The sequence below is a fragment of the Amblyomma americanum genome, chromosome 2 (assembly GCF_052857255.1).
Source record: "Amblyomma americanum isolate KBUSLIRL-KWMA chromosome 2, ASM5285725v1, whole genome shotgun sequence".
In the NCBI taxonomy this organism is placed as follows: Eukaryota; Metazoa; Arthropoda; class Arachnida; order Ixodida; family Ixodidae; genus Amblyomma; species Amblyomma americanum.
Window position 1 is genome coordinate 83,403,025 of NC_135498.1, and position 25,468 is coordinate 83,428,492.

The 25,468-nt window shown below is 48.2% G+C and overlaps 2 protein-coding genes across 2 annotated transcripts in view; both read right to left on the reverse strand.

The window, feature by feature from the left end:
- LOC144121534 (arylsulfatase B-like) overlaps window positions 1–25,468 on the reverse strand; it is a 66,704-nt gene that overhangs the window by 8,594 nt on the left and 32,642 nt on the right. The window contains exons 5-8 of the mRNA XM_077654795.1: window positions 15,739–15,849; window positions 14,998–15,123; window positions 8,189–8,315; window positions 3,858–4,151 (exon numbers count right to left, since the gene is read on the reverse strand). Of these exons, the coding sequence (XP_077510921.1) occupies window positions 3,858–4,151; window positions 8,189–8,315; window positions 14,998–15,123; window positions 15,739–15,849 (658 nt within the window). The remainder of the gene's footprint in view (window positions 1–3,857; window positions 4,152–8,188; window positions 8,316–14,997; window positions 15,124–15,738; window positions 15,850–25,468) is intronic.
- Window positions 9,940–11,975, reverse strand: LOC144118371 (uncharacterized). The gene has a single exon (XM_077651322.1). The coding sequence runs from the start codon at window positions 11,965–11,967 to the stop codon at window positions 9,940–9,942; it is 2,028 nt and encodes a 675-aa protein (XP_077507448.1). The 5' UTR covers window positions 11,968–11,975.

A 25,468-nucleotide genomic window follows, 5' to 3' on the forward strand; every position in this document is an offset into this window, starting at 1 on the left:
AGGGTGTCCCAAGAAGGCATTTCATGTATAAAGGTTACGCCTTAACTATGTTGTCTAAACTGATCTGAAGCCTCATTCACCGTTTCCTTGCGCGTCATAGCTTGGTGTTTATTCTAGAGAACTAAAAAGTTATCGACATAGTTGAAAATGTCAAAACCTTACTGCCACTGACTTCAGTCATCAGTGAACGGTCAATACGCGGGAAAAAGATGTTACATAGCACTGGTGCTAAACATGAACGAATGCACCTGTCATGCCGTTTCAGCTAACGACTTTTTGAAATGAAATTAAAGCACTGGTTGAGGTGTAACTCAAGAAGTCTAATAAAATTAGAGTCTGCTCTTCCGAAGTCAAGTCCGTACAATACAGTATCCCTTTAAACACCACGTCTGAAAGCTTATCTCTGCAGGCTTCCCCTTAGCGGTCGTGGCGACGGTGGCTGAAACACTGCTGCACAAGATTAAAGGAAAAGTCGGAAAAGGGCTCAAACCAAAGCGAAACCGGCGGTGACGCCGTATGTGTATAGTGTGTCACACAACCTGAAGAAGGTAGAAGGGAAGTACAGTGTGCCTATGGTGTTAACAGCACTGGCGAAACCGAAGAAAGTATGCCGCCGTATCTCCAAAGTAAAAGCTAAGTGGTTGTGACAAAAAGTACTCGAGGCCCTTCGTGGAATGAGCTGTAGGAGTCGTATACGAGTTAACACTAACCTTTGGGTAAACGTACTACGCTGGCCACACTGGACGCTTCGTGAACGATTGTGCACGGGAGCATGAGCTATTCATAACGATGGCGTAGGGCTCCAATATGCTTAAGCATTGCCACATTTGCAAAACGCGTCGGCCACGCCTGAATGACATTGTGAATACGAGCAAGAGCTGTAACACTAACGCGGGAGAACTGATTATGCGCACATTATAAACAAATTCTTAAATTTAGACAAATGCCTGTTTCTATTTATCGTAGCCATACCCTTTTCATCCATCAGAACGAATTAGGTGTTGAGGACACGTTTAAAACTTTTTTAGTGCCCATAAATGCCCAATTTTGGTGCTAGTGCCTATATGTGCCTATTTTCAATGTTGGCGCCTAAAAATGCCAGATTTTGTCTAAAAGTGACCTGAAATTAAAATGTTGTTTCTCTTCGGAATTAATCTCTGTTCTTTTTACACACCGCAGGCAGCATTAGACTACCTCGTCAATCCTCTCCGATGAACACACTATCAACGCTGGATGTGTAAGCAGCGCCAACCGCGTAAGCCAAAAATTGAGAAACAACCATATTCCTGCGGTGGGTTTCCCCTGTCATTCCACCGTGGTCGAAGCTAGTAGCAGTATTTGGCCAGTAAAAAGGTAAACTGCTATATGGTGCCGAGTTTCGGAAAGTTGATGTAATAGGTTACATGTTCTCACTAGCAGCGCTCCTCAGCGTTATTTTCTTTCATTGTGTCCTATCCGCGGCTGATCTTCATGAAATGACCAATGGCGAGCACGCCGCATTCGAAAGCTGTCAGTGGTAACATGTAAATTGAGCGGTTTTTGGAGCAATTTGATCAGTGGCCCAAAACTCGAGAAGCGTTCTTCTGTGGCCCTTCAGCTCCATCACCGCTATATAAGCCTCATTTGTTTGCTTCTGTTTTTTTCACCACGTCCCACTAAGTCAGCGAGGGTGTACGCGTGTTTGTCAACAATAGCGTTTAACAGCCCTCGTATCGTGCCATCCTCAAAATGCTTAGTTGTTCAAGCTCTAGACTATTTTGGCCTGTTAACTGATGTGAAAATATTCAATTTTTTAAAATTTCTCAGGCAAGATTTATTCTTGTTGATTCCTAGATTCCTTGCAAAAAGCAGCGAAAAAAAAAAACTTGCTGGGCATCTTGCAAATGCCTAACGCGGTAAGCCCTCAACCTCCAGGAAATCGTTCTCTAAAGAAGCCTGTGAGAACGATAGGAAGAATGCTTTCTACGCTGTTTCATGCGGGTTCTATGTGACTGCAATTGTTTCATTGGGAAAATCCCAAAACCTTTATTTTCACATTTACTACAAAGGTATTGGATTATCAACGTGTAATCAGTATCTACACTGCGAGAAAACTAAATCCGGCCTCGTGTGACTTAATTCGACTTCTGTATTCGGGTCTCCAACGGATGTGAAAGAACTCTGTGTTGATCCCTTCCTAGCAAGAAAAAAAAAATTAAAGCAGATGAGCTGGAAGCGCTTAGAGACAACCAATGGGGAAACTGCAGCCTACTTGTGAACCAATAATTGAAAGCACTGCACTCGTCTTGTGCGGAAGATTACAAGGATTGGCTGCTTTATGCCTAAGGCGTGCTACCTACAGATGGTCCATGGCGCCTGTCTAGCGCTCGGCCTTCGGTGTATTTTCGAAGGACTTAGCAAACACTTTAGTACGTTAACTAATTTATTGCTTCAGTCAAGGCTGTGTTTCTGAAAGGGCCTTATTGTACCTGAGAAAAGAAAGGAACGTACAAGACAAACACGGGCGCTCGTATGTTCCTTTTTTTTTGTCTGGTGTATGTTTTGTGCTAAATTAAATGAATGTAGTGGCCGGAGACCAACCAGCTGATCGCTTGACTCTTCTGTTTAAAGGGCAGCTGCCGGAAGTGTATCTCTCGTACTCCCCTCCTGAAAGGCAAGCAACATCTACATAAAAGGCCGCTGTTGACTTGATATTGATGTATCGTGTATGTGCAAAATTGACAAATTGTACTGCTGCATGAATAAAGCTTCTGAGCTCATATGCCTGATGCTTTAAAACTAATAATTGTAGTAATTTTTATTTAAACGGTTCGTCAATTGTTTACTGTTCGCTTGTAGTTTTGTAGCAGGACAGGCCTTTTTTTTCCGGTGCTGAACATATAACAACTTCTATTTTAATATGTATCACAAGCGTTTTCAAGAACTGTATTTGAATTTTACCGATTGCTGCCAGGCGCATCAGAGGTGCTTGTAAAAAGACTGGCAACACCATGTCCTCCAAACAATTCTCGCGCCAAAAAGTGACCTCCTCTCTACCTGACTGAATCATGTGAACCGTTCGTTATATATGTTGTGGGACAGCCTTTAAGATGCTCGGCATAAGGTATGTACCTTTCCCGTGATCCCAAGTAATTTATACTTTTTTTTTTCTGAAAGTGTTGCGCGCAGATGTTTAGACCTAAATCATTTCAATGTGTACTGAAATTTATGCCTTTTTGTTCACTGTTCAGTACCTAAAGTCTACCTTTAATCGCCTATTTTGGCGTCCAACGCGAACTTCTGAGTGCCTAACTATTCTGCCTTTATTAATAATTTAAAAAAGCATGCACGATAGCATCAGCGGCTCTTCAGTGGTGCTTAAAATAGTGAGATAGCTTTCCTCGATACGACGCTTTAAGATACTGCCTCGTTGTCTACAGAGTGCTACCTCTTTTACTGGGTGCGCATGCTTGATCTATATCTTTTTGTATGAATTATGTGCTTTCCAACTTTAAATGAAATCTGTCGTCAGTGCTACGCTGTACCGTGCCTTGTCGTTTGTGTGTTTGGTAGTGGACCTTTACTATGTCTGAAGAATAGCACCAACTGCAGAGCGTGTCCACGTCAAATTTTTGCCGTTACAGCTCTATTTAAATAGGAACTCGAAAATCATTGATAGACAAAATCATGCCACGTCGAGCAAAGTCTATAATACCAAGTTAACGATCTAAACTGACTTTTATGTCTTTGAAACGCCAGGGTGCCATTGCTTAACATTCATTTTAAAAGACGCCTCATAGTACCCATTCCAGAAATGTGAAATAGCCGCATACGAGAACCGTCGTTACACACAAAAGGCCCTCGAAGCGGATACGTGCCAGCAGCCGAATAAAGCGTCGGGAGCCAATCGGTGATGTGCATGAGCTGATGGGACACTCTTCGGTATGGTAGAATTTCAGCCGTCCAGAGGAATGCGGCAGCGCGTATGCCGCCTTCCCAGAGGGTGTCCTTGGCCCCACGCAATGGCCAGTTGGTGCCGTAATTGGCATATGGCCCAATCTGGATCGCGCCGTTGTCGCTGCTGAACACTATGATAGTGTCCTCCAGCATGGATGCCGCTTCCAGCGCCTCCAGAACAGCGGCGACCGACTGGTCCAGGGCATCCACCATTCCTGCGCACGTTTTGCCGCGTTGTGTTTTACAACCTCGGAAACATGTACAGACGACAGCAGTTAGCACGTCTGCCAACATGTGCTGAGCAACGTTGAACAATCAAAATTAGCGCGGGAATTTCTACAGTTCAGTAAATGCAATTGATTTTCTTTGGCCGTCGGAAATAACACGTGCGCACAACGTATTCCGCAGAATCACCATCTTCGCGCAGGATCTGTTGGAACTATTTATTTATTTATTAAACATACCCCTAAACGCCCTCCTTCAAAGGTATTAAATAAAGAGGGGGGGGGGTTGTCAGTGAAAAAAACATGTATAAGGAAGATCAGTAAAAACAAAGGAACAATGAACAGGAGAGGTAAAATACGGAAATAATTAAGCATTAGAATAAATTAAGAAACAGGGGATAGGAAATAATATAATAGAAATTACAAGTTTAAGGAAATCGATGTGGTATCTAGGTTCATCACAATTAGAATTTTAATATATGGCTATTGCGGAACACCTGATTCCCCCCGTCCGTTTTGACGCACCCGACCGTCGCCATCAAGTAGGCGGTTTGGCGAGGGGCAAGCTCACTCATGGGGGAAGCGAAAGAAGCGACGGAAGCGCCATCTCGAAGGCAACGCGTAATTGGCGTAATCCCACGGAGCCGGGGAGAGTCTCTCCGAGTTCTGGCCAGCGTCACGAGCGCTTGTGGGCGCACGCTCTCTTCGCATCGTCGCCACCAGAGGCAGGCGTGTGGAAGTCCCGTGGCGTCTCGCCGCCGGATTTCTTGTTGAGGGCAGTGAAGCGAGCGCAACAAACGCGCGCTCTCACCTTCTCCCTCGACAAATGCCTGGAGATGACTTTGTCCCATGACCGCGGCGCGCACAGGAACACCCGGCCGCCGTTCTCGGCGCATGCAAACGCTCGCCACCAATGCCTCCGAAGTCTCGCCCTTGCCCCAGCCGTAAAGTCGGAAGCATTTCTTATGCAGCATTCTAACTCTGAGGAATACCTCGTCGATGTTTTATACCCAGCTGGCCCGCTCTGGGTATTATTTTGCAAGTTGTAATAAATAGCATCTGAGTTAACGCATTGTTGTCCCTTTGTTCACTTGAACGGGCAGAAGACCACCCCTATACTTCCACACTGTTGAGTTATGCGGTGTTCGACACTGGCGGCTGAAAATGGAGCTAGCTGATAACGCCCAGTAGTGTTGTTTTATATGTATATTGCTGCAGAGAGCTGAGTTGCTCAAAGCTTCATGCGAGTCTGTTTTGCTCGCAAAATTTAGAAGCAAATTCAGGGGGTAAGCCATTCCTCGTGTGGAAGGAGTCATGATCTGGGGCATTGCCGGCGGTGTTCGCTTGTTTGCTTGCTTTTGCTTTTAGCCCACAAGATAGCGATGAATAACAGACAGCACGTCTTCCGTGCACGCTTTAAATTTACAGCCATTGATGGGAAAGTGATGCATTCTAAGAGAAACAGTGTGGGCAGAAAACTGGATGGTGATTGACTTGTGCGGAAATCGCTGGCGGGTAGCCGATCCGTGTGCTGCATTATGCATGAACGTGATGGCAATGCATTTATTAGAGCATTCAGATAAGTTTTGCTAGGAGTTGCCTAAGGGCTCCATAAGCTGGCCGTATAATTCTCAGAACGAGCTCAACTGTATGATTTGTGAGGTATAAACGTGAGTGGTGCGCGCAGAAATTTGAGACTACACTTGCAATGACAAGCTATGTTTCCATGCACATCATTCATATCTGCTTCTTTCTGCTTGTTCAGGAGGCATCAGCTTTACGCGTGTTTTACATAACCGTTGATTCAAGGCATTCTGTAAAAGGCAGCCGCTGAATTACAGAAGCATCTTTTAATGCACCTGTCCTGTGGAGCGATCGTGGAAACACCGATTCCGGGGCGTATTTATGCGCCTTCGTATCTCTCATATGAGCTTTGAATTCCGACAACTTGAGCGCACGAGAGCATTCAGTACGCAAAATACTATTCGATTTGCGGGTCGTTCAGTATTCTGGGACAACTACACTTCTTGAAGTATAAAAATTGGGTATCTGGCTTCCCAACACGCTGCGTTATGCTGTGATTGGTCGATACGGCATATATTTGGCCCTGGAGAGCAGCTTCGATTCACGGTAAGGTACCTGTTAATCGAAACTCTTAGCTTTCATGGCTCATAAAGTGCGTGATCGGGTTGAAACTGCGAACAATCTGCTCCATAGAAGTCATGAGGCGTCGGCTGTTATGGTATCACAGCGAAAACTGCGTCTTGGTGCCATAGTCGCCTCCGGCAAATATAGCATAAGCGCTGCTTTGTTCCCAATGCTCCGGTCATGGCAATGCAGTACGCGATGTGCTAGAGAGACTAAACAGAACTGCCCGCTGCCTGTGCAAGCGCTTGCGCCCATTTACAGTGCCACTACCAGTGCGCACGGGAGATGGCGGTAGTTTCCGGCTACAGGAGCTTCGCATGATAAAAGGTAGTGGCGGATGAATATGGCGTACTCAGACGTCGTGACTACAGCATGAGTGATATTCGATGCCAAAACTTAAACGAGTAATGAAAGCTTCATGGCAGCCATACATTCGAAAAACATAAAAGTTGCGTAAATGCCTTTGTAAAACATCAGAACGAAACGTCTGCCCGAATTAGGTTGTCAAACACATTTCACAGAAAAGCGTGACTTATCGCGGTCACAATATATATATATATATATATATATATATATATATATATATATATATATATATATATATATATATATATATATATATATATATATATATATATATATATATATATATATATATATATATTTAATATGTAGAGAATCAGAATATATTCATCAACAGCTGTATAATTTGTGATTTAGTCATCGTGCGCGCTCCAGGCTTTTCTAAATGTCTTCACCATCATCATAATTTATTCGACCCTTAAAGGCTCCTAGTGGGGCGTTGCATTCGGGAGGTGGGAATGAAAAAAAAGTAACAGTGATGAGTCCACACAGAACACCGACACCTAAAGCAGAAAATAAAACAATTTACACAGCAAGATAGAGCATCAGGCATTTTTTTAAATCTTACGGGATCACGCTGAATCACAACGGAGTCAAGCAGCTGGTTTCTATCTTGTATTGCTATTGGCAAAAAAGATTTCTTAAAGGGTTTAGTTCATCCATCTAAACGTTGGATGCTCATGAAGTTGAATAAATGGAATGACGTGCGCATAGCTGCCACAAGAAGTGACTCGCGTAAATTTGGGAAGTTTTAGTATAATTCGTAGCAGACATAAGTGAGAAACTTTGCGTTTAAGGCCAGGTAGGTGAATTAAACCTATTCGCTCGGCATGTTCGGATTATTGTAAATAACTCGTACATTAGCATAAAGAAGGTGGCAATGCACGAATTGCGCATTATAATAAACACTGCATTGGACGAAGTACCTCATTTTTAAACTTACTCAAAACTAACGCAACAAAGACCGTTGCAGTCTTCGTTTCGTATCAGTGCAGTCGAGAAGTAAAAATGAAGAACAATAAAGAAATTCCCAAACTTTATGTCTTGATCTCTTTCTTGCTTGGAAGTATGAACCAACAAACTGTTTCAGAAAAAAAATGTATGAGCACTCCCAGAAGATATTTATCATTTTCAAGCAGCCCGAGTGTAATCTCCCTACGATGCCGAAAGAAATGGCTATCGCATATCGCGCTGGCATTTATTCATCTCAAGCTTGGCTCCGCAGCACAGAGTATGTGATATGAAATCATGAGCGGCATTAACAACGCCGCATAAGTTTTTTCCTGAGCGAATTGACTTTACCTTTCGCCTTCATGTGAAGGCATTGCATTGCAACCAAGGCAGCAGTTATTTATCTCCAGAAAATAAGCTTCCCTTATACCCGCTATAGTTAGATGTAACTGAAGTCTGGGATACCTTGCGAAGTTTCAGGGATCGGAGCCTGTACGAAGTGTCATCTCGATCTTTAGAAGCATTCATCCATTTTTTTTTTGCACAGACTGCTGTACCTTCATTACCTGCGTAAAGTGTCCGGCCTGTGTCGCCAATGTACGGAAATTTGGCCACGTTCTTCTCTGGAGCCTGTAGCGGATTCGGGTCGGCCCCGCAGTGTGGTGCCTGATGTGGCAGGTAGAGGAACAGCGGCTGCGCATGAATTTTCGCCACAAGTTCCGTGGGTAACGAAGAAGGCTATGAAGATAAAATAGTAAGGCACAGCGTTTAACCAAAACGGTGTTCCGGTCGGCCCCCAATGAAGGCTCGAGTTGCAATAATTGAACCGTGGTGAATGAAGGTTTCTACTGCGGGCTAGACTATGGCTGGCCAAAGTGAGCGCATACGAAAAGCCCTCAATGTATCCTAGCCAGTTCGGGTCAGTTCCAGCCCCAGTTTCAGTTTATTAAAAAAATGCCTCCCAGCATTCCAGTCGCTGCTCGAGATCCTGAGAGTATCGTGTCTCTTGACTTTATCACCGAACGACAAACGTGGTTTGCCCAAAGCGGCTTTTCGTGTCTTCGTGAAGGGGTTGTGACAAGGCTAAAGCTTTGGAAGCACTATGGTAGAGCGAAAGCCCGCAGTTCATAACATGTTCAGAAAAAAAACCCTTTTAGAATGCATTGATAACTGCAATGAGATCTGAATGCGATAGTGCGATACCCTTTGCAATTAATCTGGCAAGCGCGCAGCTGGCTCGATGCCAGTCCCGAGGAACCTTCGCATCAATAGAAAGTTTTAGTAAAGGGCCACCCTATCGCTTTGGGGCATAGGGCAATAGCGGGACGCTACTGCGCATGCGCACAACGCTAACGGCCCTTGGGTGTTTGGGTGAGCGGGTGACGCTAACGCTAATTTGGCGAAATAGCTTGGGCCCCTAACGCCGTAGAGTGTTGCAAACAAGGCGGCATGTAAGGAAGCGGGGACCGCTTGCTTCACCACCGATTCGTCGTTCCCGCTACAGTGTGTCCAACGTTCGCGACCAACTAAAGGCGCACGAAGCTTTCGCTTTATCTGAACTTATCTGAACCACAAAAGTTTAGCGATAGAACACGCTAAATTTTCAGATTGCTTCCGTGTTTACAGAGCTGCTAGGCTTAGCGAGTACTCATATCGTTTGATCGCCATAGGGATGTCATGGCTGACCGATTTCGCATCGATAAAAAAAGGCTATTTAAAAATACTCTCTGGTTATAGTTTTTACTCTTAAGTTGTATGTCTTCATTAATAACAGTTTGTGGTCAAGAAACAAACGAATATACTTGAATATATTTTAAGATCGAGTATCTTCTTGGTTTGCCGTAGTGGCCCTGCAATCGATAAACGCAAGCCTGGCCCGGCTGCGTAACGCAGACCTCTACTCTAAAACTCACCGGCACAGTAGTACGCAGCGCTGGGGCCCGCTATTTCCTTGGGGACCCCAAGCCTTGGGGTCACCTATTATAAAACTCCCTAATCGTTTCTCCCAACATCAGGCTAGTCGGCGCAGGCACAAGACGCCTCGTTGCGCGCGCTCCCCTCCAAGAGGGCGCGCGCATCGAGGCGCCTTAGATAGATAGATACCTGAGGCCTTGCCCTTTGTAACGGGTGGGCACCACTAGGTTGGGCACCCGGCCAAAAAAAAAACAAAAAAACAAGAAGATGGAAGCACACCAGGAGAGAAATAAAGATAAAACGCACAAAAAAAAAGGAAAAAGAAGAAAAAAAAGAAGAAAAAACACGCAAAGGCTAAAGTCAGGAGGTGGACGGGGGGGGGGGGTTCGCTCGTCGACAACGTTCACTTCCGACTCTGCGGCTTCGCGCTTTTAAACACAGTGCTCCACCAAAGAGTTAGTCGACGCTTGGTTCGCAGCACCCCCTCGCTTTTGACCTTGGAGCTGTCTCCTTCGTCGTCCACTGCAGGACCGTGAAACCCGAGCGCCTGTGGGAATGTGGTGCCCTCTGTCGGCATTGGATGGAGTCTCTGGCACGACATCACCAGGTGCTCGATGGTTTCTTCCGCGTCGCCACACGCTCGGCATATTGCTGCCTGTGCTTCTGGTGTTGCGTCGAAGTGACGGCGGTACACCAGTGTTCGCAGCGCTCCGGCACGGGCCTCAAACAGCAATGCGCTACCCAGGCCGTTGTCAAAAATCTTTTCAGGTCCGATGCTGTTTTTGCACTCGCGGTACACTGCCAGTGTCGGTTTTTCCGCGAGCGCCTGCAGCCATTGGCGATTCTCTTTTTCCTGGACCCGTCTCCTTGCCTCCTGTTTCCATGCCGTTGCCGATTCGGCACTTATGGGTGTCTGGAAAAGTCCATACTTGCCTTCTATCTTGTGGAGGCGCTTCACCCATGTAGTGCGTAGGCATGTCGCAGCGAGGTATTCAAAGACCCGCCTTGCCCATCGGTTGTGGCTCATGAACTGCAGTCGACCGCGGTACTCCAGCTTGCTGCATGCCTCCCTTGCCTCAAAACTAGACCATCCCAGGTCGCCTTGAATGGCTGCATTGGCCACCCGTCCATGACATCCGACTGCAGTGCGGCCGACCTCTGTTTGTCTGCGCTCTAACCAATTTCTGGTGGCTGATGGGAGGCAGACCACCGCGTTGGCGAATGTGAGTCCTGGCACGTGCGCGAGCTTCCAGAGGTCGCGGACCATGGTGTACTGGTGGCACCCCCACAGGCACCGACGTCGGAGGATGCATTGCGCTCGAAGTGCAGATTGACGGACCTTAGCCTCGTGCAGTCTGAACATGTCAGTCTCAGCACACAAATTTATGCCCAGGTATTTATACGATCTGTCGACTGTCAGGGTCTCTTCATTCAACGTCAGCGATAGCTGATCATTCGCCTCGCCTGCCAGCTGAACAACCCTGCATTTTCGCTGGTTGAACTTGAGGCCAAGGCTTCGCAGCTCCACGGCACAAATGTCTAGCATTTTTTGCACATCCTCTGTGTTTTCTCCCATGATTACCAAATCATCAGCAAAGGCAAGACCCGGCAGTCGGCTGGAGTTGTCAATTCCTGTGGTGCTGTACTTAAGGCCGAATCCCAGGTTTGCCTGCAGGAGTGCCTTTTCTAGTCCGGCCACATACAGGAGGTAGAGGAGGGGAGACAATGGACATCCCTGCCGAAGCCCCCTGTGTACGTAGACCCGTTCCGAATGCACATTGCCAAAAACGGCTGTGACTACGTTTTCCCTGTACAACCTCTTTATCGTCTCGAGAAGTGGTGGTGCCATTCCCAGAGTACCAAGGCGATGGAAGAGAGTTTCGTGCGGGACGTTATCATAGGCCTTTTCGACGTCCAGAAAGCAGCAGATGAGTCTCCTGCCTTCCTTCCTGGCAATTTCTGTACAGCTGGTGAGTACGAAGAGGTTGTCTTCTAGCCGTCTGCCCGGACGAAACCCATTCTGCAGCTCCGTTAGGACGTGCGCTGATTCTGCCCATCCGCTGATCCACGCTTTCAAGACTTGCATGAAAACTCGGTACACCACGCTAGTGACCGTGAGTGCCCGGTAGTCGCCGATGTGGGCCGCATTACCGCCGGGCTTCAGCAGGAGCACCACCCTGCCATTGCGCCAGTCCTCGGGTATGTCTCCGCCGTTAATAATGGTGGTAAACAACTCGGCCAGCTGTTCTCTCGAGTTTGGACCGAGTAGTTTTAGTAGGCGAGCTGGTATTCCATCGGGTCCCGTGGCTGTGCAAGCGCTGATGCGGCCCAGTGCCCGGTTCATGCCTGGCAGTGTGACCTCCCATGCGATATCTGGTTGGTCCTGGGATGGAGCTGAGGGCGATGACCCTTCAAGCTTGTCCTCAGGCATGCAGGCTGGTGGCCCATAGAGGCCTGAGAAGTAGTCCGTGACGTGTTGTTGCAGGTCGGTGATGGGCTGTCCCGTGGCACTATCGACCATTTCTGTTGGCCCCACCCTTTCCCTGTCCAGGGAGCTGACATACCGCCAGAATTTCTGAGCCGCCGACTTGCCCTCTGCCCGCAGGGTTTGCATTTGCTTGAGATTTGCGGCAGCCAACTTTGCCTGCACCAGTGATTGCATTTCATGTTTGCGTTTCAGGTACATGTCCCATGCCACTGCTGCTGCACCCTGGTCCTTATCTTTCACCGCCCTGCGATGGGCGCGGTTCGCGTCCCGGCGCGCTTGCCATGCCTCTGCCACCTGCCTGTCCCACCATGGCTTCTTGTAGGCTTGCCTATGTCCCTTGTGGACCATATGTGAGCGCATTATCGCACGCAAGGCTTCCATGTACTCGCCGTATGTAGCGGCTCCTAGCCGCCTCTGGCTCTCTTCGAATTCCTTGGCGACGACCTCCATCTGCCTTACCGGAAGGTAGAGAGCTTTCGACCGTTGGGGTCTGTTTTTCCGACGATGTGTGTGGGTGAAGTCCAGACGCAGACGATTATGGTCGCTGCCCATGCTAACCAACCCCTCTTCATCAATGTGGAGGTGCTGCATAAGGCTCAGAAGACGAGGCGATACCAGCGCATAGTCAATACATGTTGCACTGTTTCTGGCGCACCACGTATACTGACCGTTGCATCTCGAGTCTAGATTAGCGATGTTGAGCTGGAGCTGTTCCGCCAGCCAGAGGAGAAGGTCACCGTTAGCGTCAGTGTATCCGTCAAGCTCAGAGAGGTGGCCGTTGAAGTCCCCAAGAATGATCACCTCCCTGTCCTTTGCAACCAGGTGAGCGTCTCTGCAGACGCACTCCACTAAACCACGGTTAGTGTCCGGACGACTGCTGCGTACGGAAAGATATACCACGCATAGCGCTGTGGGGACCCCAAGAAGATCGCCTACCACCCATAAGTGGTCGCTGCATGCCTCGTCATGACCCACACGATCACTGCACTCTTGCGCCTGCCACTCCAAATCACGGCGCCACATCACTCCCACACCTCCACCTTTCCGACTTTCACCCAATCTGTTCTTTCCCGCCCAACACCAGCTCGGGTCGATGGGAGGCTCCTCGAGATCGCGGAGGTGGGTTTCGGCAACCGCGTATACGGATACTTCCTCTGTCCGAAGCGCGCTGTACAGTTCCGCCCACTTTTGTTCTCGTCGAGCGCCGTGCAGATTGAGAAAGCCAACTCTGAAGCTTCTTTGCTTCTTGCGCCGAGGTGCAGGGCGGCGACGCTGCTGCGCGCCCCTTACTGCGCTTGCCGCGGCCACTGCTGCCGTATGTGGTGTCGGACGAAGTCGCCTACCATCTGGAAAAGGTCGCCGGGCACTCCCCCCGGGTGAGCCAATTGCGAGAGGTGCGGCGTCGCCTGGAGAGGGGTTGGGCCACCGTGCGATGTCATCACATTGCTCCGCATCGTGCCCAGATGCCATGGGGCCGCCGACAGCGGCAGCTGCGTCCTGGGGGGCAGCTGTTCCCAATACATCGGTTGGTCCCAAGGTGAAGGCGCCTGTGTGAGGCCTGTCCTTGTTCCGGAGCTCGCCCGGACACCTTGGTCTGCTGGGGCTGGTCCCGCTGCCCCGACCGCATCGGCTGTGTTCGGTTTCTTCCCGGCCAGTTCCATTTGTCGACGGGGTGTGTGTTTTCCTAGGGCCGGCCGACCGCTCTTCAGGACCGGCGCTTTCGGATGCAGTCGGTTGGGTCGTCCGCTCCGAGGCTCCCGCCTCCACTCTAACACGCAGGCCGCATTTCGCGCGCCATCTCTTAGCCTCGCCGGCGTACTCCATAGCACTCGTAGTTCTGGCTGCCGCCGCAAGGGAGCGCCAGTACGCACGTCAAGCGACTTTCGGTTGCTCGTAAGCACAGGCTTTGTTCAAAGGCAACATTAACTGCTAATGCCAATTGCTTATTTTAATTGACTACATGCAGTTACTTGCTCTATCCTGCTCTGCAGTGCGAAACGCTCAAACAATGCCTGCCGTTATAGCGCTAAAACCGAGTTCTCTCAATGGTCGAGGGGTGGCGCAGGAGGCTCAAGAACGAAAGAACAGGGGTTCCAGACTTGGGTTACCTAGACAATCTTGCTTTCCAGCGAAATTTTTTTTCTGTCCTCAACGGCACTATGTACGGGTAATGAATTGACATCACGACCCTGTAAGCCAATTAGCATTGTGTTCTGACCAGGAATTTCATTGTGACCACGAGGTCATTCTTGAACCCTTCTCGCATTTGAAGCCTTGGTGGAATCAGAATTGCCTCGCAGGCTACCAGCCTCCCATTGAGAGATCACGGGCAGTTCCTCCTTAGAGGGTGAACCGTAAGCGAAATACTTCAGCAAAGGTGAACCAGAGCAGCACAGATTCTTCGGCAGCGAAGCGTTTTCAAATCTGAGGTTCATGTCAAGACAATGCTGATGCGTACGCTTCTGCTCAACAAAATTAGAAGGCGTCATGAGATATGTGTACGTGCACGTTCCGTTTTGCTGGTCGCAGGAAGAATGAGGAAAACAAATGAGCTGTGCCTCCTGATAGATGTAAACACCATGAGCGGGAGATTTGAACGCCTTGTGCTCCCGCTCTGCTAGGCGCGCCGTGTAGGGCCACAAAGATATCCCTCACTCTTTTACGTTGTTTACACTTTCCCAAAAAGAACATATCACCTAGAGTGTTCAGAATGGCATAAAGCAGAATAGCAGAATGACATAAGGTGTCCAAAAGCATTGCACTGCTTATTCGAAGGAGCTTTTTTATCACGATTAATATTGCCGCATCAGAACAAAGCCTTTTTTCCGGTATGCAGCCTCACAGAGCCTAAGCCTAAAACATTAAAAAAATAAACAATAACAACAAATTATCAGCGATATCCATGTCGGCCACATATTCTGTATTATGCAACAAAACTATCAATATGTTGTGAAGCAAACAACGCACTCGCACCTTCGATTTATCTCTGTTGGTTATTATAGATTTGGCACGTTCGGTGAACAGTGTGGTCGAATACGTGGCGTTGTCAGTTACCAAAGGTTCGATGTTCTTCCAGAAGTCTAGTCCCACCTGGCCATCCTGCATAAAGCGGTTAACGCATGAGCTTCTGTGCTGACATGCACTGCCTGAATGCAGTAAACTTAGACTGTGCTTCACACGTTTATTTTTCTCTTGTGCGAAAGAGGTACGTGAAGCCAGCAGAGAAAAAAAAGAAATGGCAAACCCATGCTGGCGACTGCCACCGTTCAAAGCAGTAAAAGGAAAAGAGAACAAAGAAAGACAGAACGCAAAGTAGTCCAGAACAGCTCTCCGCGCGAGCAAGAGAGAGAGAAAGCACAGGAAGGTGAGTAATGATTTTTGTTTCAGCGCTGAATTTGTGAAAATGCTGTGAAAGACGGCCAAGAACTGTCCGGGCAACAAATGTGCACATGGCCATTCGCCTTGTCATATTGAGTAGAGAACAATGTGAAAGGGAATAAACTCTTTACACAATATCACGAATTTTCTGTATACTTGCGCACTAAATTTAAGAATGGCATTTGAATATCATATGCCAATAGGAAAGCTAGATAGCAAACAGAAACAGTGGTCGCCATGCATACTTACAGATTGATCAAGAAATGAATGCGGATTCCCTGTTGCCTATCTTTTTTACTCACGTATATACTACGCTGGGTGCGTGACGGTCCTTACCCACTTCAGAATGTGGGAGTAGTAATCCTCCGGACCTGTATGGAAGCCGCAGAAGCTGTCAAAGCCTCGGTTGGTAGGCATATATTCATCGCTGAAGTAACCCAGGTGCCACTGGAATGGGAATTTTCGCAATCCTGTACATGACATAGCATAGTGCTGCAAAAATGATATACCAAATAGCCCCTGCTGTCGGTTTATATACCTTATGCAAAAATGCTGCCATCTACCAAGAAAACCAAAAGATGTAAACGACGCCATGTTGGGGGATTTCGGTCACGGGATTGTCTGGTGCGGACCATGTGAGAGGCTTTTTCGGTTTGGCGATCTTTCTGTTTTAATGTTGAAAGGAAAAATAATGAGGGAGAGTGGTTCGTGGACCTTTCTGTGTTGCCCACATTTGCGGTCGACTTCATGGATACCTATTATGCGTCTAAAATGCTGTCAGAGAGGCCCCGGAAGCAAGGATAGAAATTCACAACGGAGTCGTATGTCAGCCTGGCGACGTTGAAGACCAGCAAGTGTACTAAACAAGTACAGGTATACCTTTTCTTTGCGTTTTAAAATTTCAATCTCGGACGGTTCTTCAGTTGTACTCTGTTCTTTTTTTTCTTGCCCCGACGGTCATATCGATGAGGTTGAGGTAATGTGTCCGCGCCCGCATCGCATGGACGACCTTGTTTCGCGACTGGACAAAAGATTACCCGTACGCCTTGGTGAAACTTGCTAATTGCTAGTTTTTCTAAAGTGCTTGAGACCGTTCGATGGTGCTGGGTCAGCTTAGTTTCCATGGCCATTCAGTTACGTTGTGCCGTTTCACTGCACACAGAGAGCACAGTGCGCAAGAATTAGACGAGCTTTAGGTATGTTATGAGCTGTTGTGAGAATCACATAACACCTAAAAAGTCTGGTGATAGCGAGCTGATCAACTCGCCGTGGTGGCTCGGCGGCTAAGGCGTTGGCCTGCTGAGCCAAAGGACTCGTGTGCAGTCCCGGCGGTGGCGGCCGTTTTTGTCATGGAGGCGAAGAACGAAAACGCCCCTGTGTTGAAAATTCAGCGCGCATTAAAGATTCCCAGGTGGTCAAATTTAATCCGTAGCCCTTCACTAGCGCGCACCTCATGAGGTAGAGGTCGAGATGTTGAGGTGTTGAATGCTACAGGTGGGGTTAGCCTTGCTTTATCTGCCCGCAGTTGCTCCACCGTATCGTCCCTTCTATATTAATAATGCCCTGAAGCCTTTTTTTTTAAACATTTCTGCAGGAAACGGATCTTGCTTCTAAATGGTGACAGCAGGAACGGGACTATGGCCTACTGTGATTGAATATGTGCGTAGATGGTGTCTTCCGGAGTGGACTACGTTATACTGGTGAGTGAATGTGTGTATGTATTGTGGCACTACAATGACCTATTTTCTTCTTTGACTGAAAATGTGCATAGATGGTGACTTCTGGAGTGGACTGTGATGTGGACTGTGTGGATTGATTGTGTGCATAGATGGTGACTGCGGGAGAGAATGTGTGCTATTATAAACGACTGTGCGCATAATGGGGTAGATGCGCACCTCATGCACAGCCCAAGTGTAGCTTAGGCGCGTTAGAAAAACATATTAACTGTGGTTTAGGTTTGGTTAAACCGAGGGAGAAGCGGTAGCTTCACGGTGGCGTTGGCCGGCTTGATTCTTATTGTTCTTCATTATCCGACGGCGGCGTCTCCGATGTCGAGGCGGCGAGTGCATCAGCCGCTCGGCGTTACCGCCGACCTGCGTCGGCACGGCGCCGTTTGGCGAGACCTTCCTACCGCTGTTCCACCGTCTTCGCTGCTCTCTGTGCCTGTTCACGTATTCTCCGCAGACTCTCCTGCCGAATCGCAATGTCATCCGGATCGTCAGGCACCGCTAAGCGCCGGCTGTTCCTCGTGCGGCGCGACACTTCTTCAGCGAGCTACTCCGTGGCTCTGACTGCTAGGTGTCTCCGCCGCTTCTGTTATGCTGGCCTGAAGGCGTGACGTCACGGCCTAGCACGGGAAGTCTTCGTGCCTAGGCGCGCCGGCGCTCCTTCCCTTATATACTCGGTTTAGGAGGCGTCCCTCTCGTTATGTACTCGCATAAGGAGGGCACGAGGGCAAGCCCTATCACGTAAACGGCGCGTTTCGGCTCCTCGGAGAGCGAAGAGTAGATAACGTGAACAGATTTTGGTTGACCTTGACTTGACCCTGATGACCGTGGCGACCTTGACTTGACCTTGAAATGAGAGACCTGGACCTCGAACTCAAAGTCGGTCACGCCACCAGATTTTGGTTGACCTTTACGCGGCCTTGACGTCCCCGGCTTGACCTTCATTTGACCTTGGAATGACCTTGGCCTTGACCCTGACGTGTCCAATTGCTTGACCATTGTTCTGAACACTGACCATCCACCGACTCTCCAAACATGAACTGAAGGTTTGACTTTGGCTGAGCCTTGATGGTCCTCTGCAATGCACGGCGATCTCAGCCCGAGATCTCTTCATAGTGAAACTACCGCTTGAAATCGACCTGATCATCTGGGCTGTTGCTCGCATTTCTGCGCTGCACGATAGATCGTGTTCGGCAGAGTGATGGCCGACGCTGCAATGTGGGCGCGCACCATGGCTTTTAAAATTCGATCTTCGTAAAATACGCGAAGATCGAGCAGCCGACCACGAGAGGTGAATGAACGATTTGCGCGGCCTACTAGGTACCTAGTTGCTGACACTAAGGCCACGAGATGGTCGATTCGTTGCGGATCAAATAGCTTGTTCCCCTTCGCAAACGAAAGAATGCATACGACTTGCATAAAAGCAAATCAAACGTTAAGGATAAAAAACAGGCGCATGACCCCGGCGGCAGACGCAAAAACTAATCCCCGCGTCAGGAACTACTGTCAACACAGCACGCCAAACTACTAGAAGACAGGAGTGCTCCTCAGCAAATACAAGAGAAGCAAAGAGCTCAGTTTTGGGCTTTTTTTAGTTCAGCACATGATATTTGTTTTCTGACTTCGTCTACGATGTAATGACCACCTCTCGAAAAACACTCAGCACCCGCAAGCGGCTTCCCGGCTGCCTCGCATCGGGCTCCCGGCGAGAAATAAAATAAAATGTACGGAGTTGGTTTCCTCACTTGTTTCTTTGGTTATCCCTGGGCCCTTTTTGAGTACAACAAGGTGCAGGGCAGTATTTCGGCATCGTGGACGACGGTAGACGCCAACGTGCTCGTCGTTAATCCCGTAGTGCCATATACTGCGTAGTGCCATATACAATTTAGTGGACACTTAACCTTCGCATTTAAGAGTGGAACGCGATAGCGTTATCCGGTCCCGTTCGCATTTCCTACTCAGTACTCACACAACTACCTAATTCCCAATAATCATGCTCAAATCTACTCATCTACACATCAGTACAGGTCTCTAAGACACTTCACTAAGTCAAAGCCCACAGCAAATTGCCTATAGGTCCACCTTTATTCTGCTTGAACCAGTCACCACACCCATATCGTACGTTCGGTGTTAGAGACGGTGTCAGACGAGGTTGGCCAAGCGGCTCTTATTCATACTTATATAGAAAAAAAGCTTTTGATAAGGTGCGTCATGATGTTTTGTTCGAAGTCTTAAAAAGCGCAAACATTAGTGATGTCTTGCTAAAAGACATAGAACGCATAGAATGATGTTATATAGCATACACAACAAGATTGTTAATCAAAAGGTTACCAAACCTAGTCTCCTTCAGTCATCGGTTCGAAAGGGCTGCCCACTGTCACCTTTGTTATTTCGTTTATATCTTGAGCCCCTACGCCTTATTATCGTTAAAAACAAAGCAATTCATGCCTTCTCGCTATTCCAATGCGAAATGAAAATTTTACCTTTTCTGTTTTAGTAAAATGAGTGTTCTCGAGGTTTTGTAGGTAACTATGTAATTGAGCAGTTTTGTGAGGGTTCCAGTGCGGCTCAAAGGGATTTCCAAAGAGGTTTTCGCAGGGGCACCGGGGTAGAAAACCAAGCCTTGACTAATCGAGGCATCAGGTGGGACTCCAAAGAATTACTGTATTTGGGGATTTCCTCCCATCAGGAAACACCTTGGCAACCACCCTCTTGTTCCGCATTCTTACGCTTTCGCCATGCCCCCCTCCTTCCACGGTAACCACATTATGGGTTGTTCCCATGGCAGTTGCCCTCCGGTTTGGCATCCCTACACTCTCGCCATATCATCTTTCTTTCGCGGTTGTCGTGGCAAACAGGCTCCGGTCCCGCGATACCAAAGCTCTTCCTATGCTCTCCTGATATCACGATAACCAACCTCCGCATAATTCCTGTGATTACAACCCTCCGATTAAGCACTACATCAGTCTCGCTATACTTCCCTCCTTCCTCGGTAACCAACCGCAGAGCGGTTTCCGTGGGAACCATGCTGCGGTTACGCACAGCTAAATCTACTATGACGCGAACCGTAGGGAACTAGCTTTTAACCGCTGTCGCTGTAAAACTAATACAGCAAGCCAAGTTACCTTTTCTGTGTATTTTCACTTAGGTGTCACCTGCGTCGCCCCGTCGGGCGTTACAGCACGTGGGTTACAGATTTAATTACACATGAATAAATGTCTTCAAGTCATGGCAAAAAAGAATTATTTGATAAAATACTTACGATGCTGAATGGCAAACTATTACAGTCGCGAATAGCTCTAACAGAAAAAAGAATAAAGGAAGAAGTCACACTTAGAAGGAAATTTCCTGATCTTCAAGCAGTGGTGCAGTTGCTTTGGTATAGTATAGTGTGGCGCCTGGATATACTTTTCGTAGTTTATGCCTGTTTTAGAATAATAAATACCTTGCACAAACAAATATTACCAGGTTTCACTGCTTTTTGAGGTTTCATAGAAGGGGCGCAAACTAAAGATTTGCGGGAATACTACTATTTTTGTGCGTTCTACGTTGCACTGCTTAGCGATACAGATATAGACAATAAGTTCTTGTTTGTTTAAATTATTTTTCTTCTTGAGGGAACCTCGCACTCGAGTTCTGTGAAATTACGCGCCACTATATCGCTGCATCTGTACTTTGTGAACGAAAAGAACCGCAGTATTCTGGACGAATTCCGATCTCTAGTCATAGTTGTCCCTGCGTTGTAACGTAAGAAAGTCGAAATTGTTTGTTTAGCCTCAAAATCGACACAGAAAGTGGAAAAATCAATAGAATACCAAATAAATTTTCTTTTTCCCGTCCTCTTTGGAGGTGGGAACTACGCAGCCTGAGTTCAAGCCTTTAATGCCACTTGAAGGAGATGAATGGACATTCAAGGCTGACGCCAATGCGGTGAGCATGAAACTACTGCTTGTCGCTTCCTGAACGAATTATCATCAATGAAAACCAAAGTAAAAGAAAAAAAAGCAGGGTAAGCTCCGGCTTGAAGCACTGACGCGATAGATTTAATGGTTTGATGCTCATATATGCACAACTTGTAAATCTGTACTTTACATTCATAAATCCGTGGGAGTACAGAAACCTCTCCTGGGACAGTTGTGCACTTAACCGATGCGCTACTGTGCCAATGGGGTTTATGCGATCTAGATTGCTCTTCCCGAGGAACCTCTCGCTGCCAATCATCGTTTTGCTGCCACCTGCCATAGTGGTCTGTTTACTCTCAATCTCGCACACAGGTTGTGATGATGCCACAAGGTCATATGACCTAGGTGGCCCACATGCTTCCTAGGTTGCTTCTGTGCGAATTTTTCGCTCAGGCCGACGCCGCATTTTGATAATAATAATAATTGGTTTTTGGAGAAAATAAATGACGCAGTATCTGTCTCATATATCGTTGGACACCTGAACCGCGCCGTAGGGGCAGGGATAAAGGAGGGAGTGAAAGAAGAAAGGAAGAGGTGCCGTAGTGGAGGGCGCGACACGAGCTCCTTGACGCTATCGCGTTCAACAGCTAAACCACTTCACAAATAAATACAACATCCTGAGGTGCAGTCCCTTAGAAAATTCTTAACGCAAAGCGCGCACTGCAAGCAGCTAGAGGTGGCAGGTGGCCTCCTGATATTTCCAACGCCCTGAAATTGCAGCGCGTTTAAAGACGGTCCGTCTCACATGCTGTCGCCCTATGTGAAAGACCGTCCATTTGGTGCACAGGAAGTCATCCATCCGTTGCAGTAACAACGCTGTCTTCGAGCTGATAAATTGGATTCATCAGCTAAAGTTACTCATTGACCCTATCGGTCGCAAGTGGTTTTCTGCTTTCCTTCACGGCGGACAAAAAGAATGGAGAATGAACACTGCATATAAGTCGAGCACCAATGTTGGAGATGCGCTGCAGCCTAGTGCGTATTATTGCCACTACCTAGGCTGTTTTACATGCAGGACGAACGCCTTTGCCAATAATGTTTATAAGCCTAGGGTGAGAGAGGAAGCGCGCCCCAGCTTTGGCAGCTGCAGCCCAGGAATTCTCCTTGTTTCACTTCCACTCCTGACGTTGTGCGGCTCCGCTAATTTTTTATTGCGATAGAATTAAATGTTCGATCTGGAAAAACAACATGTACCATTGTTAGTAAAATTCGCCCTCAGGCTGAAAGGAAATGGCGTCACCAGACCGGATGTGTCTTTACTTCGAGCAAGGGCCTCAGCAGCTTCTAACTGCTATCGAGTTGCCAACACATGACGTATTTTGGTGTCTATGAATTTTCACTTTGCATTACAGTCTGTTACTCTGACGGACCATTAATTATCTGTTCCTAATACTCAGGTTCTACGACTAGTACTAACTCCATTAAAATTTGTGACGACTATACGCAGGGGTAAAGCCAAGGCTTTTACAATGAGGGGATCTCTTTCATCCCTACTGCAGTCCAAGAGTCGCTGCTATCCACTAATTGGCTTTGTGTGCCGCCGTATTTCAGCCAACCACCTACTCTTATCTTCCTTGCATTTCGCAGCAACAGCTGTTGAGCGTCCGTTCTTGCGTTTCGCTTCGTAGTATTATGTGTTAGTTGGTCGCAGTAGTCGGCGTAACGAGTGGGTGTGTTACATTGGGAACCACTCAGAGGGTGGTCTTCTTGCAAGGAGGAACGTATGACGTGAGCGGAGAAATGTGCAACTGGTGGGCGGTAATCATAGGAACCATCCGAAGGGTGATTTCCTTGGCAGGAGGAGGGTATCAGGGCAGGGGAGGAATTACCGACCGGTGGATGGTTACCCTAGAAGGAGGAGGGTATGATAAATGCGTAAGAAAGCTCAAGCGGTTGGCGTTCGCGACTGGAAGCCACCCGGACTGTAGTTACTCTATAGGGAGGCTTTATTGCTAGAGCGTAGGAAGGCGTAACCAGAGGATGGTTACAACGGTGACCGTCCGCAAAAGTGGTTACTGTGGAATGAGGAGGAGGTGCCGGAAGCGGAGAAATCCCCAACTGGAGGGTGATTACCGCGGAAGGAGGATGGTATAAGGAGAGAGCGTGAGAATGTGCAACCGCTGCGTGGTTGCCGTGGGGACCAACTGAAGGGTAGCTACCTGAGAAGGAGATGGAGGGCTGCCGTGGAAAGTATGGCGAGAGGAGTAGGTTATGGGGACAGTGTAGGAATGTGTACGACGGTAACCATCCGGAACGTTCTTGCCGTGGCAGGAAGAGGAAGGTATCCGGAATCCTCAAACATGGCGGAAACGCGCGTTTAACACAAGGGGGAGCCAGTTTTTGCATAAGGCCTATTGAAATGGGTTGAATGGCAGATTCAGGAGCAGAGCAGTACTTTTGTCTTTAAAAATATTCTTTATGCGCCGGACCAACTTTTCTAACAGACGGCTAGAGAGATCAATGTTAGACGTGTATACCTGATTTGCAAAGAAAAAAAAAAGCCACTTTCACATGCCTTTTGGACGCGGCTAGATCTCCTGTGACTTTGCATACGTCACGGTCTATGTCATAATGACCGACCATGTACGCGAAATTAAACAGTGACAATTATTACAATTCATTATTAAGCTCTCTGCTTCATTATAGCAATTATCAAGCAGAGTGAATTCTGCTGCAACACAAATGCCACTTGCACTGGCACCCTATTAGACCTCTCCTGCGTTATCCACTTCTCCTGCAGTGCAAGCAAATGATGATATAGTTTTCTCCTTACCTAACTGCCTGCCGCCAACGACTAAGGTGCTGTAAGAGACCATCATTTAGATGTTTTCGTTATCACATATCCCGCTGAATCGTCCCTCCTTTTTTTTCCCGCAAGTTTGTCCTTGATTCGAGTTGTGTAAGCAATACTAACATTTCCTTTATGCACTCTAGTGTTATCCTTACTATTGTTTTTCAATATCGCGTGAGCTTTGTTTAGTCTGTCTCCAAGTTTTTAGAAGAGTATCATGAACCCGACTTCGTTCGACAAATTACGCCACTTGGTTGGTAACAACTTTATTTAAAAGTCCTGCAGAGCTTTCGCCGACGGGGCCTTAGGTCTCCCAAGTGGGGACGTCGAGGTGTTGCCTCGCCGTCGCCTCGCGGGCCTGCTGGACGGCACAGAGTTGGTCACCGAGGCTGGGGCTGCGCAAGGCAGCGTCCCACCGCGGCGAGAGGGTTCCGGAGTTAGCACCGTCAGGGTTTTTGCTACAGTCCCAGAGCATGTAGGGTAAAGTTGCTATAGCAGTGTGGCAGACCTTGCATATATTCGTCGGGTATGTTCCGGGGTGGAGTCTGGTATTGTGCCGGGTTGGGGTACGTGAGCGCTTGCAGTTGTTTGAGGGACACAGCGTGCGCCCTGTCCTGCTTGTTGGGCGGAGGGAAGGTTCGGCGGGCCAGGCAGAGGGCCTTGGTAATTCGTTGTAGCTGGTCAGACAGTCTTTGGTGCTCTCCCATGGACGACGGTCGCCGGTGCGGTTCGCGAGCTCGCGCGCCTTGGTGTGTGCCGTCTCGTTTCGGTTGCGATATGCGTTTGATACTTCTCCCATGTGAGCCGGCAACCACTGGATTCTGGTTGGAAAAGCTTTCTCCCAGTGGAGTTTTCGATTGCTCAGGATCCATCCTTTGGCAAAGTTTTTGACTGTTTGTCGCGAGTCGCAGACAACTGTGGTGCACGTCGGATCCGTGAGGGCGAGGGCCACCGCCGCTTCCTCCGCTTCTTCTGCGCGCTCGCACGCTACACTTGCCGTTATGCGCGTTTCGCCACTCGAATCGACGACCGCAACCGCGAATCGCGAGCGTTCTGCGTATTCCGCGGCGTCAATGAACCTTGTCCCCGTTTCTTCTCCGTGGCTGTGTAGGAGAGCTCTGGCCCTGGCCACTTTTCTTCCCGGTTGCGTTCTGGGTGGACGTTCCGTGGAATCGGGTCGACTCTTAGGGTTTGTCTGATCGTGTCCGGAACAGCGACTTTCTGGCCTTGTTGTGCATGGTAACGGACGCCGGCACTTTCCATGATCTGGCGTTCCGCTCTCGTGCCCGCTAATCTTTCTAGTTGTGAAATGCGCTGCGCCTCGGCGATTTTGGTAAGGGTGTTGTGAAGCCCGAGCTGGAGCAAGCATTGCGTGCTGGTGGACTCGGGTAGACCCTGTGCTATCTTGTACACCCTGCGGATGAGGATGTTGATCTTGGCTTCTTCTTTCTTGTACCAGTTGTGGAATGCCGCGACGTACGCAGTATGGCTCATGACGAAGGAGTGTATGAGTCGTGTGAGACTCGCCTCCCTCATTCCGTTTCTTCTGTTGGTGACCCTCTTGAGGATTCGCATGGTTTTAACTA

Coding starts and splice junctions, on each gene's coding strand:
- LOC144118371 (XM_077651322.1), bottom strand. CDS start 11,967: ATGCCTGAGGACAAGCTTGAAGGGTCATCGCCCTCAGCTCCATCCCAG.